The sequence below is a fragment of the Trachinotus anak genome, unplaced genomic scaffold, assembly GCF_046630095.1.
Source record: "Trachinotus anak isolate AG129_WGS33_773 ecotype Australia unplaced genomic scaffold, CSIRO_AGI_Tana_v1 ptg000015l, whole genome shotgun sequence".
In the NCBI taxonomy this organism is placed as follows: Eukaryota; Metazoa; Chordata; class Actinopteri; order Carangiformes; family Carangidae; genus Trachinotus; species Trachinotus anak.
The window spans coordinates 12,191,840-12,211,919 of NW_027273866.1; the positions used below are offsets into that span (position 1 = coordinate 12,191,840).

At 42.2% G+C, this 20,080-nt stretch overlaps 1 protein-coding gene across 9 annotated transcripts in view; it reads left to right on the forward strand.

Annotated features, from left to right (window-relative positions):
- The window catches only part of fgfr3 (fibroblast growth factor receptor 3), an 81,279-nt gene that overhangs the window by 42,709 nt on the left and 18,490 nt on the right, over nucleotides 1-20,080 (forward strand). For 7 of the 9 annotated variants that reach the window (XM_071497454.1, XM_071497456.1, XM_071497457.1 and 4 more), the window contains 3 exons: nucleotides 12,425-12,548; nucleotides 12,785-12,975; nucleotides 19,332-19,476. In XM_071497454.1, coding sequence (XP_071353555.1) covers nucleotides 12,425-12,548; nucleotides 12,785-12,975; nucleotides 19,332-19,476 — 460 coding nt within the window. Of the gene's footprint in view, nucleotides 1-12,424; nucleotides 12,549-12,784; nucleotides 12,976-17,555; nucleotides 17,701-19,331; nucleotides 19,477-20,080 lie in introns of all 9 variants that reach the window. The other 2 variants (XM_071497455.1, XM_071497450.1) reach the window with 1 other exon arrangement.

Here is a 20,080-nt window from a genome sequence, read left to right on the forward strand (position 1 = left end):
TTAGTCCAGTGGAGCTGCTGTGTGTCCATCAGTAGATCAGGATGGGTGTTGCGATCATCCCCGGTGTGAATTTCTATAACTAGAAGACTGTGAAGAGGAGTGCTGAAAGACCGCTCATGCTCAGTGAATCTTCTCACGGTAAATAAAGGTTGGAAAACACGCCTCGGGGCCCAGCAGGATTCGGACCACTCTTAGCCTCAGCTAAGCTGGCCGAAATATATTTAGAGGTTCAAACTGCTGTGCTGAAATCAGAGTGGTACAAAGATACATGTGTGCTTGCGTGATAGCTCAGTGTTGACAGTAACACAGTGCAGCAAACAGCTGTTGTATTCAGTTTTGTCATCGGATTCACTCTAAACACTGAGCTCTCATGTGGAATGGCACTGCTTAAAGTAATAGGGCTTGGTTTACTTTTGTGTTCGTTTAATGGCCCAGAGCTGTAGGATTAAAGACAAACTCAGTGTGGTAAGAACATTGGAATTCAAACAGTCAAAAAGTGTGTTTTGGTTCAAAATAAACTTAAACTTAATGACATATAAATTCTGAAATTATGTCCAGAGATGTAAATTCTCCCAGGATCATTCTGTCCTGGGTCTTAAACTCTCTCCCCCCTCAGTCTGCCTTCATACACTGAGGATGAGGGGATTTACCTATTAAGATTTAGCAGTCACACATTACCGACTTGCACAGTGACCCATTCACATTTTTGTCTTCTTTAAGACAAACTGTTGTTTGGGGGAACTTTACTTTTAAAAGCTGCTTTGTTACCTCTAAATCCTTCCGTTTTCCAAATGTTCTCTCAGTTTAGCATAACTTTTTACGGCGTATTGTTGTATTGTTTTAAAGAGCAGTATTTTTGTAAACCAAGTACATTGGCTATAAATGGAGATTTGAACTCTCTGATCAAAGTTTAAGGCCAGTCTTTGTAGCTTTTCATGTGGCTCTGCAGCCCTTCCAGAGAGACTATGATTTTTGGTTAATTTTTTGTTTCCATAAGCTTCTCTTTCAGTTTAAAGTGTACCCTTTAACTGCAGCAAACTTCTCCCTTCCTGTTATCCTGGTTTGTGTAGCCTTTTCTGCATTGCTGGCTTTTGCAGCTGCCACTATAACCTCAAATGACAACTAAATGCTAAACCTTAGTGTAACAGTAGCACAAGTAAAGAAAAGTCAGTACTGACTCAGCTATGACTGTTACAGAACAAATTTACCTCAAGTTTGCTAGCATTAGCAAAAAATGCTACCATAAGCTCCTGGACATACCAGACTGTGAGTGTACTGAACTAAGTGGTGGTGTTTTTATTACTTATGACTTCAGTTGTTTATTTCTAAGAGAGGGAATGAGTTTTTTCAAAAGTGACACAGTGGAGCTTTAATTAAATGTCATAAAAGCAGCAGAAACTTCAGAATCTGTGGTAATGTCAGCAGAATAAATGAAGCAAAATACTGAATTTAAAGTGTTTAATGTACTGTAATGACTTGAATTTGCATCTTCTAACTTCAGCAGAGTAAACGTGTGAGGCTGGTGGTGAGGCAGTGAGAGACACTTTCTCCCCCAGTGGAGGTTTGGCATTTAAAGGGTTAAATGTAATGAGATCCTGCAGCTATTAACAGTTTACAGAGATCTCCAACATCTGCTCCCAGCAGACCAACAGCAGTTGTCTCCCTCCCTCTGTCCCCACTCTCTCTCTCTCACACACACACACACACACACACACACACACACACACACACACACACACACACAGACAGACACACACAGAGATTCTCACACACCTGTCACCAGCCCTCAGGACGCTCCAGCTTGGATTGCAGTAGCTCTCCAACAACCTTTAGCATGTTTAGCATTCAGGAATATTTGCTGATGATAAAGTCTGAGCCTGCGTTGTTGTAGCAAATTAATCCCAAACTGACCAGTCGGAGCACTTAGGGATTTGTGGGAGAAGACAGAGATTTGGTGAACAGATGGAATAAATATCTGAGTGTCCTTGTTCTGTGCGAAACAACTCGCCAGCGGCAAGTTGAATAGCACAATATAGATGTTTTTGTGGCGACTGAGGCCGTATTAAGATATTAATGTCAGGATGATCAGTGTCATTTCCTCACAGTAGACTGAACCTGTGCAGCACTTTGTTTTCCCTGAGCGGCAGTAGACATTTTGTGCATTTTCCAGCTTTAACACATGCTCCTGCAGGATGATTGATATATGATTAGAGAGTGATATATATATAGTGTACAGCTGATTCTCCACAGTAAGACTTTAGAGAGTATGTGAGGTCCTGTTGGCCTTGTACTGTGTTGTGTCATTGTGAGATGTGACACTATAAGTTGTCAACAAGCCACTGGGACAAATTCCTGTACATTTTCCGCTGTGTATAGCTCAGCAGGTCGAGCTTGGCACCAGCCATCGCTGTGGATTTAGTTCCCACTGTGGCCACCCAAGCTGAAAGTATAGGCAATCATGGTGCTGTAATAAGTGTCCAACCAGAGAGATGTTATACTTGTGGTGTGGGTTAACTTTGTCCTTTGTCTGCTCACATCAGTCTGAGTCACCAAGTTTAGTCTAGTTCTGACAGAGATGTTAAAAGGTGACTGAGGCCTTAATAAGACATTTCTCTCCTTGTTTTTCCATTAAATACAGCGTGGCTCAGCCTCCACCCCTCCAGGCTTTGACTTCTGTGATTTCCCATCAGCCAAACTTTGTTATAGTTTCTGTGTTAAGTAAGATTTCAGCAGCTTGTTCCTGTTATTTAGAACAACTACCTTAAATTCCTAAATCATAATTACTATTGAAGTTGAATGATCATGTCAAAAAGGAATGAAAGTAGAAGTGTCTGATAGAGATGTGAAGTCATCATTAAAACGTTCTCCTCTGTGTCTTTATTGAGACATTATCTCTTGCCCCTCCCCTCCTGTCCTGAAGCTGATCTAAAATCCACTTAGCCAGTCACCATGTGGCCGCTGTTGGCCTTGAGGGAGGTTAGCGGAGAGGTCACTCTCTATAGAATCAGGGTGCCGGGTGACAGACAAGCCTGTGACACGACCGGGCTTCAGGGGGGTCAGGGGTAACATCTTTACCCGGTCTTAATGTCAAAACCTGACCGAGTACACTGCAAAAAATGTCTGCATTAAAACATTTTTTAATCAGCAACTTAAATCACTGAGACTTATTGAGTAAAAAAAAGTCTTAAAAGTGCCATATTTTACACTTTTTTTATTTTATGTGTTCATGTCTATAAGAAGATATATTTGTGGTTTTAAGAACCAACTTTTAGAGCTCCTCTCTCAATGTGTTCCCTCAGAAATGTGTCAAGATAAATCGCATCGCTAATAAAAACTTTAATTCTTTTATTACTTGCTTTTTCACTTGCATTCTCAGTATTAACCATCGACAAAGACTCATTTTGCTCTCATTCTCACTCTCATCTGTGCACTGACAATCAAGTCACGTTATCCTCAATTAAGTTGAGTGATGTGCCTAATGTCATTATATTGCCACCTAATTTTTAACACGGTTATCCTTCAGGTCCCTTCTTTTTGTTCGTGCCACATGCTCGTGGTTGTTAATGTTTGTGCAGCGCACAGATCACCTGTCAGTCAAACTTGCTTTTTTTTTTTCTTAAAACTTTCTGCAGATGCCTTGTTTTGTCTTTGTCCTCCCAGTCATGGAGGCTAATGCTGCTCCAGCTAACCGCAGTCTATGATCTTTAGTCCATTCATCATGTTTTAGGGGAATGACAGCACTGTGGAAACAGCAGAAATCCCACATGTTGTTGGTCACTTTATTGACACATCAACCACAAATCCCGGCTGGCATCCCTAAAAAATAAGAGCAGTAACTTTTTCCAGTCACGAATAAAAGTAGTGCATCGCAAATAAAATAAAACAACTGAGCACAAATCATACAATAGAAAAATGATACTTCTTGGTAGCTAAAATGTACAAAAAAGGAAGTAGAATTATAGAAATGTGTATGTATTATGGTAGATTTTATAATAGGACAATTAAAAATTAAAATATGCGTAAAAAGCATAAGGAAATACAAGTTGCCTAAAGGAAAATCAGATATTAATTACTTTGAAAAACTGGGCTGAGGACTGAATCATTATTGTGTAGACAGACAGATAATAGACAACTGTTGTCAGCACAGACATTTTCCACAGTGCATTCAGTCGCCCCGTGTCACAGCCCTCATCACCCCACCTCACATCTGCCTGTGATGAGTTCATCTAGAGGGGTCGGGGGTAGATGGGTGTCGGGTGGGGGCACACCCTGAGCCCTGACAGCCTGACAATGGCCTTCTAAAGACTCTATTCCTCCATCGGGGACCTCAAGGTGAAGCCGTCTTCCTCTCACATCCGTATTGAGACGACAAGATCATTTTTGATTTGACAGCCATGGTTAATTTCAACAGAATGAATTGCAAGCGTGTCAGATTTTTTTTTTTTTTTTTAAGGTTTGGACACACGGTGATGGGATGGTTTTGTCACACGTCTTTTCTGGGCCGGGAGTGTGTCTGTGACAGTACGCTAACCTGCTACCTGATCCATGCTGATCAGCACAGCAGCGTCCTCTCGGCTCAGCGCTGCCTACCAGCCATGTGTCATTTACTCTAAGTGCCTTCAGATCTGCAGAGGTGTGAGAGAAAATCACTGACTGCGCCAACCATTAAGGTCCATTACCACCTTACAAACATACCTCCTGTCTTCACACCGGAGTGGTCTAAAGTGGCCTTTCTGGGGATGCACCGTGTCCTCCTTTGTTCCTTAAAGACATCCACTTTAACAAGCAGCTTCCACACTGCTGTAAAATCACATCTCCGTCCTAAAGTACGAGGAGATCCATACAGTCTCATCAGGTTCACTTCACTCAAGAATTCACTCAAAATGTGACAAAAGATTGCAGCACTTTAAGGCAAATTGGTTCTCTTGTTTCCAACATGCATCAGCAGTCGAGAGGATCCTTGAACATGAGTTTGTGTGACGAGCAAAGTATTTCACCTATTTTAAAGCTGAATGCGATATTAAATGGCTCCGGATAAGATGGTGCTGAGAGACATCTATCCTGGAAGAAAAAATCTCAAAAGACAAAAAACTTCAGTATAGTAAGGGATTTTTTTTTTAGTTATGGTCGAGTTAATAGAAGTCTGGAATGAGAGCAACACATACTTTAGATCCAAATTAATATTTCAGGGCAGAATAGACAAAATGAAAAATGGAAATAGGCTTAAATCCAGGTCTATCAGTGCACCAACTCTTTCATTCTGTGTGGTGCTTTGATGCAAAACACTCACCTCCCACCTGTTGGCACCTCTCCTCCCACCGATGGGAGGTTCACGCTAATTCAGCAGCACAAGGATGCAAATCAACCATTTTAACTAATCACTCCCCAGCCAGCAGAGACATTTAAATCAGGATAAAAAAATGATGCATGTATCTCTAAATGAGTGTGAGAGATTCTTACAGTCTCAGCTGTTCGCGGCTGATTTATACCGTGTGTGGAAAGTTTCTCCCTCAGTTCATTAAACCCCTGCAGCCGTCTGAGCGCAGCAGGACCTTTATGTCGATAAAGAGAGGTCCCGCTCCACAGTGCGGCGCCGTTATGCACGGCTGTCCACTGCGTTTACCTTTATTGAATCACGTGCAGATGAGACCGAGCTGCTGCACAGTAAACACCATACAATACTACAACACATCACACTGGTCTGTTATGACTGTGTGTGCTGTTGTTTAGGTGGGAGATGTCAGATTACAGCAGCTCCTTTCTTTCTTATTTTTAACAAAAGTAGCGTTTCATGTCACTTTTTACGGTGAGATGTGATCATTTGTGACGGGAAATAGAGTAGAAATAAAACTGAAATTATTATTCTATCATCACTGAACCCACACCATCTGCCTGCAGATTTGAGGTGCTACATGTTTAGCTTGTGTCGCTCAGCACCATCCAAACAATGATTTCCTGGAGGAGCCTCTTTCCATTTGTTGAGCTGTTGTTGTTGTTTTCGTGTGTGACTGTGATTCCAGAGCGATGTGACCAGTGATGTGACTGTGATGAATTTATTGATCCCTGCACACTCAAGTTTATATTCCACATCAAAATAAGGTGCTCTTGAAGACTCCCACACAGTCCATGCATCTGAGACCAACCTTGTAGTTGCACAGTTAAAAAAGGGTCCTTGAGATTGTGTCGTCACGGTATTGCCCGAAAAGAAAAGTAATGGCAGGTAGATGTGTCAGTATCAGACATTAGTTTCCTGTCTGGCCACAGCTACAGACAATTTTTTATCTTCTGTTGTATTTTCTCTGTTTATTTGCTTTTATTTTGGTTTGTCAATGTAACTTCATTTAACTATCAGCAGCTGCAGTATGAAGATGTCAATATTTGAAGAATAATTATCACTCTGAAAAGCACTAATCCCATTAACATCCAGTCCGACACATGTATAAGTAAAATGTTAACATCCTCTCTGTATTTTCTTTCCCATGAGGCTATTGGGGGATGTTCAGACGTTCACTATCTTACAGGCACTTTGTACGTCTATTGAAATGCAACACAGAGAACTGAACGCTGCGTTTGTTGGAACCAAATGAAACGGTAAATACGATGTGTAAAATGGAAAATAATAATTCCAGCCGGGCGACGTGCCGGAGCATTGTGCGCCTTCCCAGACAACTGTGGCGCTCGGAGCCTCCTCCATTATGGACAGGCAGGGCCTTAAGGTCAAAGTTCACCTCTCTATTGAGCCATCAGATGGAGGTGGGGAGAGATGGGCGTGTCGCCAGCCTATTGAGGCGGCCTGAGTCTTTGACAGCCAAAACCAATGCTGTTGTATGCTTCCACATATGGCCGAAGGGATTTTATTGTGCTCATGCTAAACTGCAGCGGCACAAGCGAGACAAAAGTCGACAATGTAATTATTGTGTTTCATTCCATCCAGGTCGCTCGGTGCTTAACTGATTTTTCAATCCCTGTTTTGACAGGTTTCCAAGGCCGGGCTCTTAAACTGGCTCCACACTGTTACTTTTTAAGACTTTAAGCACTTTAAATCCTTGTTTTTCCAGAGCAGATTTTAACACAGCCCGGATTGTGAGTCCCTGTAGGCCACGAAGGAATTTCTACACTTTGCAAGATTATTTTTGGACTCTTTAATTTAAGACCTGCAGTGGTCATTCACTTTCCTCCTCTGTCGTTTTACCCAGGTATCAAAAGACTGATTATCCTATGTATTTGGTTTTCGGACGCATTTTTTTTTTCTCCTTTGAACTCTCACACTTCCACTTGTACAATCTTCTCCTCTATTTTGATGCAGCGGCTTGTAGAGCCAAGCCCAGTGAACAGACCCACAAACTCTTAATAGCAAACCCTTCGGGCTGCTTCTATCTGTTTCCGCCTTCTCTGTGGGTCAAATTAGACGGTAGCACAGATCCGGGCCACTGGTCCGCTCTGACACAGTCATAAATTCTGGTAACTAGCCCCCGCTGGTTCTGACAGGGTTATTTTGCGAGGTGAAGACGGAGGGTTTGGACTATAAAGGGAGCAGCACTTCCTGTGTTTTCTCAGACAACTGCTACACTGCAAAAAATGTCTGTATCTCTGCGAGTCATTTAAGTTGGCAGTCGAGTCCTGAATTCTTGTTTTGATTAAAATAACTTAAAGAATCTGCCAGTAGAGTGAGGTAACTTCACTGTTTTCCATGGCAGACTCTGTGAGGCAACCAAAAATATCCTAAAACGAGGCAGATCACTTTATTTGTCCCAAGATATTTCATGCACAAAATGCTGAAATGAATACAAATCCAACACCACTCCTCTGTCCTCTCTCCTTCATGCAAAGCCTCCGTATGTTTCAGGTGCACACTTCTTGCAGCGTAAAACTCCCTGTCCATTCCCATGGCTTGTGCCCTTCTGTAGGTCCATGGCCAAAGCCCTAAAACCTTTAAAGCCTCGTATGACTCTAATGTAAGCTCCTTAATAATTTAATTCTGTTTGGAATCTGGCATGATTGGAATGGATGGGATTATCACATTTCCTCACTAATGCTGCAGGTTCAACAGGGGTTAGCCAATGTAACATGGTAATAAAAGCAAGTGGCATATATGGAGAAAATAATTAAAGGCGCCAAGGGAAAAAACGGAGGGAAATTAAAGTAGAAATGTCACTCAGGGCTTAGGATAACCATAAACAATTAATTCAGTGTAAGTGTGCCATGCCTTAGAACTGCTGCTCTTATGAAACTGTTATTCAGACTTTATGCAGCTATAAATAGTGAAGTCCAGTATTTAAAACTTTTGCTTAATGTGCCACTGTTCCCACAAGTAACAGGTATGGGATTGTGGTTGATATTAAAGGTCCCATATTTTACACTGTTCCTGTGTTTCATTTGAAGTGTTGATATCCATAAGAAGACATATTTGTGGTTTTAAGAACCAAAAATCATCTAAATGTAGTATCTCCTCTCTCAGGCTTCTCTCTGGAGCTCTAGCAACAACAGGTCAGTGAGCCAATCAGAAGAGAGGCTCTGCAGATATAGCAGATTTCAGGTAAACACCAAGAAAAGCCAAATCCTGAAAGGTTGGATGGTGGGTCCAGCTTGGGGCATGGTTGAGAGTGGTGACCACTTTGTTGTGACATCACAAAGTTCCAGAAGTCCTGACGGCTTGTTTTATGGCTCAGTTTCTGAATACAGGCTGTGTGCATTTCTCTGTGGACTGAGGCGTTGATACTTTCACAGTATTAATATAGAACCTAGAACCTAATAAAAAAAGACATGGACATCTACCTTTATGCTATGTGGGACCTTTGAAACATAATGCATTAGTTGTATAATTAGAGTCAAAAGTCAGTGAACTGACTCAGTTAAAGATTAGATCACATATTATTACTAGTATACGATTGCTAAAATAAGCCAACTCCTACAACCATTAGCTACGGGTCATACCAGACCGAGTATTACAGAAAAATCCCTGAGTGTGCGTAGATGAGCAAGAGTGATTGTGTTATTTCTTCTTTAAGAAGTTAAAAAAACAGAACTTATTGTGAAGAATGTTTCTTTATAAAACTATAAAATCGTGTAGATACAAAACAAGACAGAAATCTGCACAGGTTATCAGTCTTGTATCCTGGTTTTCATGCTGTCAGATTAAGTTAAAGGATTACATGCCACTCGACAGACTGTGTCAAAAATTCATGTCCAATCGAGCTGAAACTAAGCTGTGACAAGATGCTTGATCAGCAGCTTTATATGTGTAAAATCAGGATCTGCACAGTAACTACAGCTGTCAGATAAATGTAGTGGGAGGGAAAACACAATATTTGTAACAGAAGAAAAGGAGAAAGTCCCCATCCAAACTCTAAATACTTCAAAGTAACAGAACCTTAGAAGGAGTGCAGAACTTAAGCAAAGGTACTTTCCCTGGTCATTATGAAATGTGGACATAAATAAGACCATAACTCTGATCACAGGATCTGTCTGTTTCTGTTGGTGGTCTTGGCCTCTGCAGATTCGCGACTTCTGCTCATATTTTGCCACCTTTTAGCTTAACTCCCTGTGCATTGCAGTTTTGTTTTTTTTCTTCTTCTTCTTCCCCCTCCTCTCTGCTCAGCGACCGCAGCACAAGGCGTCACTCATCTGCTCATGAGAGCAGCCATTGACTTCAGTTTGACTCCTCGGCTCTGAGAGGGGTAGACGGGGTGGAGCCAGCCGCTCTGAAAAACCATTTGCCAGCGTTGAGCAGGCAGCCTGGTCTATGTTACCATGCAACTGCAAAAAGCACACACAGGCATAATATTTACACTGTTACATTATTTTCCGCATGCGCCTCCAAGAGAGGGAGAGAGAGAGTGAAGGAGTGTATACTGTGAGACAGAGGGAGGAGAAGGAGAGGAGGAGGAGGAGTGTGATCCTCGACCTACAAATATATACATTGTGTGAAGGGCTGGCCGGTTACCTAAACGCGTGGGGTTAAACGTTTGTGAAAACACTCGGCCCTCTCTGGGTCGGCACATTTTCCTACGCAGGTGATGTGAAGTGTTCCACCCTGAAAAGCCTCCTTGTTGACATCACTCACTGCCGTCTTTAGTAATTCTGACCTCTTTCGGAGGAGTTCACTTTGTGCTCGTCTCGCAGCAGTGAGCAGAGCGGCGAGCTGCGGCATCAGGGGCGCATGTTTCCACTTAAGCGGCGGAGGTCGTCCCTCTTGGCCCGTGGAGACTCTGCCTATCAAAGCGTAGCAGGTTCTCTGTTCTCGCCTCGCCGTGCCGAGGCCGCTCGCTCCGCCTCTGAGCTTCTGAATCTGTCAAGTTAGTATCTGTCTGCTGCTGCTGCCCTCCAGCCACACCTGGTTTGAATTACTACGCAAAATTTACCCTTCGACTCTCCAGGGATGGATTGCTTTTGACTGGCACAGTGGAACCAATTTCAGAGGTGCAAAAAAAAAAAAAAAAATCCTGCCTCAGTGCAGACAGAGAGAAGAGAACGCTTTGACTTTACTGAGCTCTCTCTTATGAAAATAATCCTGCATGAAATCTTCTTTATTCATCATTTCAATTAGTTTAACTGATTCCCCAGAGTCTTTGAGGCTTGTGGCTTTCTGTTTTTAATGCTCTTGCCATCACTGTTTAGCAATTTGTGAAGCAATCTTCCATCTTGAGAAGTAGTAAGTATGCCCCATCCTATTTCTTCATGTCATCTTGCTCAGTGTAAAAACATTTGTTTTCTTCTTTTGCAATTATTTTCTCCCTCTTATTTCCCTCCATGTAAGATGCAGGTCAGCTGGATATATGAAGGTGAAATGCACGTCTAGATCATGCAACCTTCATCTCACATCGATGAACCTTCTCCTCTTCTCTCTCTGTCTCTTTAGTCATGTCCCTTGCCAGGACTTACTCCTGTTCCTAAAAACATAGAAACTGTATGATAATCAGTCTGGGAGTCTGGTCTTCAGGTCTTTCTTCCTCCAGGGCTGGAAAATGAAGCCAATACTGATGAGCCAGAAACTGTAGTTCCTCTAATGACCATTTGAGTTTGGCTCCAAACTCCATTGAATCAATCCTCATAGACTCCCATGTTAAATTGTCCAATTGTTGGCCCCCCACACCCCACCCATTTTTGGATTAGCCGGGTGTTAGGTGGAGTGGGACTCTGCCAAGATGGCAACGGTGGAGCAGCCCACTCTGAGCTCAGAGCCACTCTTCAGAAACCTGTGTGTGACGTCAGGAAGGCTACATCCATCTTTCTTTCCAGTCTATGTTTCTCACACATACTGGTGGTTTTCTGTTTTCTGTTTTCTCCCTCAGACCAATGAGCTGTAGGTTCTGGCCCCTGTCTGTTAGCCGCATCCTCGACAACCTTCCTCGCACTTTTTTGGCATTTTTCTCTGCTGTTTGGCGAAGCTGGTCGTTCTTAGCTCAACTCTCACCTCTTTGATTTCTGTCATATCTGTATCTGCTTCTGCAAAATCACCAGAAGCTTATATGGCAGAGCCCACAGCATTTGCTAGCTTGACATTAGCTCCACTGTCTATGCAAGGATTTGTGTTCTGTTTTGGCAGCTCTGGTTGCCACCATGTGTAAATCACTAGACCTCACAAATCAGTGAAACTGCTGTTTATATATCACATATATCACATCCCTAACATTTGTAGCGTAACTTAAAGTAGCAGCTTTAACCTAACTACATGGATCTGTCTCGACGCCCAGAGTTAGGCGACAATATCGCTCTTAAAAATCAGATCCAAAGTCTGCACCAGACACCTAATCATACTGCTCTCTAACGCTTTCATCTCTGTTTCACATGGCGCTGCGGGCACACAGAACTGTTTCCCATCAAGACGTTTACATCACGTCAGAAGATTGTTTTCTGCTAATCACGTCTGCGCTGCATCAAGCTGTGTGCAATTAATAAAAGGAGGTTTAAGTTGTATTACCATTTTAAATGTTTGTTCAAAAGGGTTTGCACCTCAGTAAACACGGCACGCTCTTGTTTACCATCCTGTCTGCTCTGTGATGTTTTATACCAGAGGATATCAAAGGAAGGAACAGATCCGAGGCTGGAGAGGACGGCTCTCTCTGGACAGGGCACTCAGTCACCGCATTTGTACAAACAGAAGGAATATCTGTTAGTGGGCAGGGAGTTTGTCTCTGTTTTAGCCCTAGTTGGTGAGTGGGCTGAGTTTAGATTCATAGCATAGATTCAAGTGCAATTTCATCTTCTTCTTCAGTTTTCTTGTGCTTTTGTCATATTGAGAACCAATAATATATAAAAGTTGTCCTCACACATGTGAATATACTGAATTAATAATTTTGTTGCTTGTCAATCAGGCCGTGAAATGACACCAAACTCCCCCTGACATGTTCATTCATTCATCATGTATTCTGACTCTTCCTTCCTTCTCCTCCCCCCTCCCTCCCTCCTCTCTGCCCCCCCTCAGCTGAGACAACAGCAGTGGAGTCTGGTGATGGAGAGCGCCGTGCCATCAGACCGAGGGAACTACACCTGCGTGGTTCAGAACAAGTACGGCGCCATCACCCACACCTACCAGCTGGATGTGTTAGGTAAACACCACGGAAACATTTACTTTCACTTCTGCTTCTGTGTAAACAAGGAATAAATTACCATTCACAAGTGGTTTAAAAAAAACCACAAGAGATGTTCACGGGAAAAAAAAAAGATTTTTTTAAACTACCTTCGTCTGCATTTCCTGCAGCACATCATTCGTATGCATAACTTGTGCTAATGACTCTCTCTCTCTCTCTCTCTCTCTCTCTCCCTCTCCCTCTCTCTTTCTTAGAGCGCTCCCCTCACAGGCCCATCCTCCAAGCGGGCCTGCCAGCCAATCAGACAGTGGTGGTGGGCAGTGACGTGGAGTTCCACTGCAAGGTTTACAGCGACGCCCAGCCGCACATCCAGTGGCTAAAGCACATCGAGGTCAACGGCAGCCGCTACGGCCCTGATGGCATTCCCTACGTCAACATCCTGAAGGTGGGTGTGCAGCCCAGCACTCTAATGAGTCCTGGTCTCACCGAAGTTTGCCTGAAGTAGATTTCAGCCTATGATAATTTGACTCATAATTAATCTCTCCTAAATGTCTTATTTAATGAGTTTTTACAGTAGGTGGGCCTACAGAGCCCACAGGCTCTTTTCACTGCAGCGTATAATCGACAAGCTCATTCCTCGAACACTACACCTTCATTATGGACTGTACTGCAGTGAGCAGAAACGTACACTCATTAAACTAATGATATCACTGTTAATCACGGCGCAGGTTCAGAAACGTGGCACCTGCACTTCTGCAGTTATGACAAAACTCAAATAGATGATACACTGCAGAACTTTATTCTGGTGCTGTCCTGAAGGATGACCAACAACTGGTGAAAGTGCATTAAATTAAATTATTATTTAAAATTAAATAGGGCTCAGCAGATGGAATACTCATTTTTGCATTTCACTTTCACTGAAAAATAATTTAAAAAATGTTGATTGAATGTTGTTGATTTGGAGGCCGTGTTTGTCTCTGTTGAACCACAATGCTTCATTTATGGTGTGTTGTGACACATTTTAGCTTTATCAAAAAAAAAAAAAAAAGATTTGGATATTGCACTTGGTCATATTGCAAGATGACTGAGCTTTTTTCACTTTCTTCATATCAACAATCTCCACATGAAGTTGAAAACATGAGCTGATCTGATAAAGCTCTATGTTCACAGCCCTGATGAGCACGTTTTTATCTTTACTCACAAATGTTGAGTGTTGAACCAGCTTTAGGTGATAAGAAGAAGGGCAGATAAAGGAAAACACAATACTTAGACACAGATAAAATATTATCTCCCACAGCATAAATCCACATTACAGATGATCATTTCAAATATTGTGATGCCACACCTGCCACACAGGTGGTCCAACCTTAATGAAACTAGATGATGCATCTTGTTGCTTATTGACCTCATTTTTGCAATTATACATCAAATAAAATGCAAGACTGTCATGGAGCTGTCTACCTTACCTGCCTCTCCATTAATGACCGATATTCTGAGTGTATGTGCATTTGGTTCGTACTGTGAGTTTTGTCCTGTTTTTGTTTGTCTGCAGCCTTTAAAGTCGCTCTGATTCTGCATCGTGTTACACTTTAAAAAGCAATTCTCAACGACAAGTGCTCCCTTGTGAGAGAAAGGTTAAGTAAACGCAGCGGGGAAGTCTTCAGATAATCTTAGGAGGGTTTGCCCCTGTTAAAGAGCAGCTCCTGGAGGTCTCCCTTCGCCTCCCCCAGGCGGTGTTGGTGTTCAAGAATAGAGCAGAAAGCATTCTTCACCAAGAGAGGACAACACCCTAAACCCACTGTGAGGCGTGTTTTTTTATTTGGGGTGAAGAGAGGAAGACTCCCATCGAAAAAAACCAAGCAGGCTTTTGCTTTCTCATTTGGCCCCCCCCCCCCCCCCCCCCTTTTTCTTTTTTTTTTTGCCTCTAGAGAGAGCGAGGGAATAAAAACATCTGGTTTGGACTAAGTTAACTGCTGTGGTGGCGGCAGGGAGAGAGACGGGCTCTGTTAACCGCCGCTGCCGTCAGATGTGCTGCGTCGCGTGGTTTGGAGGAGGAGGAGAGAGGAAAGAGGGAAGAGGCACCCAAAAAAGCCATGGAAAAAATGAGTGGAGGAACACAAGGAAGGGCAAAGTCAGCAGGAAGAGAGAGAGAGAGAGAGAAAGAGAGAGAGAGAGAGAATGTGTGACAGAGTGGTGGGTGAAGATAGAGGGCGAGAGACTTATAGAGAATGAGCAGGGGAGGGGGCAGGGAGAGAGAAGAGACAAGAAAAAGGAGGGAGATAGAAACAAAGAGAGTGACAGGAGACAGACGTGGAATCTGTAGCGTTTTTGGCTTCATCTATTTCTTGGAGTGATGGATTTTGGGGTTTTAAATTTCAGTCAACGTTATTCAGCAGTGAGTTAAAATAATGATATCAAGACAGAAGAGTGTTCTCAGACTATCAATTCAGCACCAGGCTCCATCCATGACGGGTTATTTAGCAGTTCAGATTAATAACCATCAAGAGAGGCTCATCTCCAGATTCTCCTGTAACACATTTTCTAATCATTTTGAATCATTTATTAGATAGAAATGTAACATATTTATATTCCGACCAGTTGACAGTAATAGTTTCATTATCATTGTGGTTTTATAAGGATTTTTCCCTATTTTGCCTCATGTTGCAGAAGTAAAAAAAATCACACATAAAAAATGATGTGGCATTACAAAAAAAACCTCCACAACTTAAAGGAACAGTTTCAAATACACTTATTCATTTTCTTGCCAAGAGTGAGATGAGAAGATTGTTACCATTCGCACATCTGCACAGTAAATATGAAGTCACAACCAGCAGCCTGTTAGCTTAGCTTAGCTTAACACATCTTAGGCTTTATCTAAAGGTAACAAAATATGGCTACCAGCTTCTCTAAAGCTCACTGATTAAATGTTCCTTTAAAACTGGCTCATTTGCAGTATTTCATGATTTATTTAACAGCCATCAAACTTTTATTTTCTCTGCACAGAAGAAGTGATAATAAAATGACAAATTTATTACAGTGCTCTCTGACAGCAGAGCAACACATCCATTTAATATCTGTCTCTGCTTGTGTGCTGAAGTCCTCACGTTCACGTGACCGTGTTTGATTCAGACTTCAGCAGAAATGTCTCCAGCTCTGATTTAGTGAGATTAGAGTCGCAACTTTCACAGAAAAGGGACTCGAGGTCTGATTCGAACGTGATACTGACAAGTTGCCATCACATTTATTTAACGAGGGAACTGTCTGAAAGGGGAGAAAATGGAAGTGACAGAGTGGGAGAGAAAGGGGTGAGATAGAGAGATGAAGGCGGGAGAACCAGAGAGAAAGAGGAGGAGAGAGACAGGCCAACAGAAAGAAAGAAAGAAGGAAAGAGAGGGGGCAAGTGAGCCTGTCAGCCCAGACCGCGGCTCCACGCTCTATTTTCGACTACCACATAATTGAAACAGTATTTGCTGAGATCTGTGTGTGCCTCTCGCTCTCTCTCTCTTCCCCCTCTCTCTCTCTCTCTGTCTCTCTTTCTGGCCCCACCACAGTTCATTCAAACTCTTTGCAACATCTCATGTGTGGTATATACTGTAGGAGTTAAATACAGCTGAGGGTGGGAGGAGGGGGTTCATGCACGATCTTTTTTTTTTATGTTTGAGAAATGCCTGAATCACTCTTTTGATGCCTGGAAAAAGAGTTAATGATGAGCGACTCGCCCCATCGTGGGGAGGGAGAGGGAGGCGTCTGGAGCCGGGCCCTGGATGTTCATTAAGCAACCATAAAACATGATATGTTTTCCCCTTTATGTGCTTTGCCCATTTAATTATTCATCGGCAGCTTCTCTGCTGGAGAGCCTGTCATAAGCAATATGTGTGTGAGCCAGTGTGAGTGTGTGTTCACGCACACAGTGAACACACTTTGGGAAGATTGACATAGTGAAATGCCTTTAATATAAAAATACACAGCATGTGTTACTGCAAGTATGCAATGTACAGTGTGCTTTAATCTCTCAGACAGCCTGCTTCACTAGATGTGCAGTTGTAGTGTGTTAGTCCACTTTTCTGAAGCAAAACAGTGAGTTACAAATAAAGCTTCAGCTAGCATGTTTTATATTCTGGGAAATACACTGATTCACTTTCATGTTGTTTGTTAGATGAGAAGATTGACACCACCTCAATGTCTGTACTTTCCAATAAGTGTAGCAAGAGCCGAGAGTCGATTAGCTTAGCTTAGCATGAAGTCTGTAAGCAGGGGAAAATAGGGGAAGCAGCTAATTAGCCTTGCTTTCTCTAAAGTTAAAAAATAAACCTACTAGCACCTATAAAGTTCACTAATTATTAAGGTTTGTCTTGCTTGTTTAATCCATACACAGACAGAAATGTAAAAACAACATTTTTTTCTGTTTTTACATGCTGTAAGCTAAGCTAATAGCCTCCTGGCTCTAGCGAGCTCCATACAGTCTGTAAGCAGGGGGAAATAGGGGAAGTGGCTAGTTAGCCTTGCTTCCTCTAAAGTTAATAGATAAACCTACCAGCACCCCTAAAGTTCACTCATTAACAAGCTGTGTCTCGGTTGTTTAATCCGTACTGAAAGAAATGTAAAAACAACATTTTTTATGTTTTACAACTCCGAACCCTCAGAAAATAAACCATATGTGTATTTCCCAGAATATCAACCTATTCCTTAAAAAAACAAGTGTTAGCAGTAATAAATAGTCAAGAAGAAGAGAAGTAAAAATGTCCTCTGCTGAGTTCATTTATACCACAACAGCCAAATAAAAATCATTTGACAAGTCAAAGTTGACGTATGTTGGCTAAACTCTAAAGGTGTAATAAAGTGGCCACTGATAGTAGAATGATAGAAGTGTAAAAATAAGAAATGTCAGGAAAGTTGCAGTTGCCATTCTTTACCTGCTTGCAGTACATGAGTGGATGTGTGTTCGTTGTGTGTGTTCTTGTACATATGTTCCTGCAGGAATTTGTTGTAAAGGCCTCACTGTGCCTCTCAATTTTCCCTTTACAGAGTGTGGTCAGTAAACACACTGAGGCCCACAGTAAGTTGATCCTGTCCAACGTGACAGAGACAGATGCTGGGAAGTACTGGTGTCGCGCCTCAAACTTTGTAGGCAAGTCAGAAAACGCTTTCTGGCTTAAGGTACACAAACCAGGTAAATCCTGAGCGCCGAGCGACAGCCACCTTCACTTCTGATCCTCTGCTGTGTGTCCTCCTCTCTGCAGGGCTCCTCTTGGTTGTGGGTTTTATACTTACTGGCTTGCTTACAGGACAAACACCACACATTCGCACACATACACACACACATTTTGTTTTTCTGGGTTCTGAGTTTAAATGCTCACATTCTGTTAGCTAGTAGGTATCATCCATTTTAACACCTAGCGCCACTTTGTCTTCCCTCCCGATCAATAACAAAGCACAATATCACACCTTTAATTATTGCGATGACTTCAGAAGCCTTACCCTGGCTCTCTCACAAACCACCTTTATACACAAACACACACACACACACACACACACACACATATAAAAGCCAAAATAAAACCTCCCACTAGCCCAGCCATGCTGCACACACACACACACACACACACATAGACTGACATTGATTTCCCCAGGAGTGCATTCTCCAGCTGTATTAATGTGCTTTTATATGAAAGCATGCAGTAGGACTGTGATTCATGGCTGGGTCTGGATGTCACTGTTCATTACTGAGGCCTCGGGAACTAGAGTCCCCCGCCCCATCTCTTCCAAGCCACATCAGTTACTGAGTTTGAAACAGTCTCCCTTACTGGTCATCACATTAACCATTAGTCAGTCAAGAGGAAAAGCCACAACTGCAGCATTTCTCCTTTTTGAGTCATTTCAAGGTAATTTAGAAGAAACTATAGTGAATCTTTATGGTACTGCACAGTATTAATCTTGTTTTTATCAAATTGAATGTTTGTTCAGCTGAAACAACAGTAAAATATCTACCATTCCTGTGGCTACACTTTGTAGTGGCAAACTAAGATCTTCATGTGAATCTGATTAATCATAAGAAGATAGTTTATTTGAATTAATTTAAAAAAAAAAAAAAAAAAACAGGGGAACCAGAATAGATCCTTGAGGCACACCTAGAAGAAAAAATGTAAAAATGGCCAAAAACAGGTTTGAAGCAAATAAAAAAAAGAAAGCAAATTTCTCCTTGTCCACATTTGCCCTTGCCATCACACCCCCATTGTGAAGGATCTGCTTTGTTTTAGCGTCAGGTAAACTTTTAACTGGTTCAATTTAAACTCACAGGTGGTGTTACAAGTGGCAGAAAAATCTCCCCTGGACAAACAAAAAAGCAAAATCTCCATCTTATCCAGTCCTTAAAGGTGGATACATTAATGCAGATCACTGTGCTAGAATCAAGAAAAATGGTCCTTGATAATAATAATTTTTTATTTAAATTACCACACTGGCACATTTTAAACTCTCTTTCATTTTTCTGGAAATTATGACCTTAAGAATTGGACGACAGTTTGAAAGGTTTCAGGGTCACCTGTGGCCTTAGGTTGAACCAACAAGCGTCTTTCACAGCAGGGTGACGGTGCTGCTTGGGTGTTTTCAGGTGGTGGTGGTGGGACTGTCAGCAGAAGAAAAACAGCACTGTTGACCCTTCAAATCCTCATTCCTGTCCTTCCCTCCAGGGTGTATTTGGTGTTTCTTCTAAGAAGCTTTGGGCTCACGATATCTCTTCTTTCTCTCTCTCTCTCTCTCTGTTCTTCCTCCTCCATCTTATGCCTCTCTCATCCTCCACAGACGGCTGGTATTAACACTACAGATAAGGAGCTAGAGGTTCTCCTCTTGACCAATGTGTCTTTTGAGGATGCGGGCGAGTACACTTGTCTGGCAGGGAACTCTATCGGCTTTGCTTTCCACTCTGCTTGGCTGACGGTGCTTCCAGGTATATTCCTCCTCCCTCTGTGGACTTTTATCACCCATCTCTGACATCTCAAATATAGTTCCTGTACTTTTTTATCTACAGTTTCATGTTTTGCTCAGTAGCACAATCTTTAACAGTCATTTTCAAACCTAATTATCATAGATTGTTACTGTTTACACGTTTTATGTGTGTTGCAACTGTACCATCGTTCCTTTAATTTAAGGCACTGAACATGCAATCCATCAAAAGACGCTTTTTAATCAGAGCAGATTGTCTGTTTGAATGTCTCAAGGCTACAAGGCAGTTTTAAGACATTTATGTGTTCAGTATGCAACACAATAATTACCTCCCTGGGGAGGAGCATATCACAGGTGCAATTACCTGCTGCAGGATAAATCTTACAGGATTACTGCGCTGAGGGAAAATGCATAGTTTCAGGGTACAAAGTCAAGTTTGTGATCAGCTTGTGTTTTGATTTATGGATGTTATCTCATAGAAAATGCTTCCTAGAATCTGTCCAGGTGCAGCGTGCTACTGAGAAAAGCAATATCTCTTTGATGTGGATCTGATGTCTGTACTTTGACTGACATCCTGTGTGTGTGTGTGTGTGTGTGTGTGTGTGTGT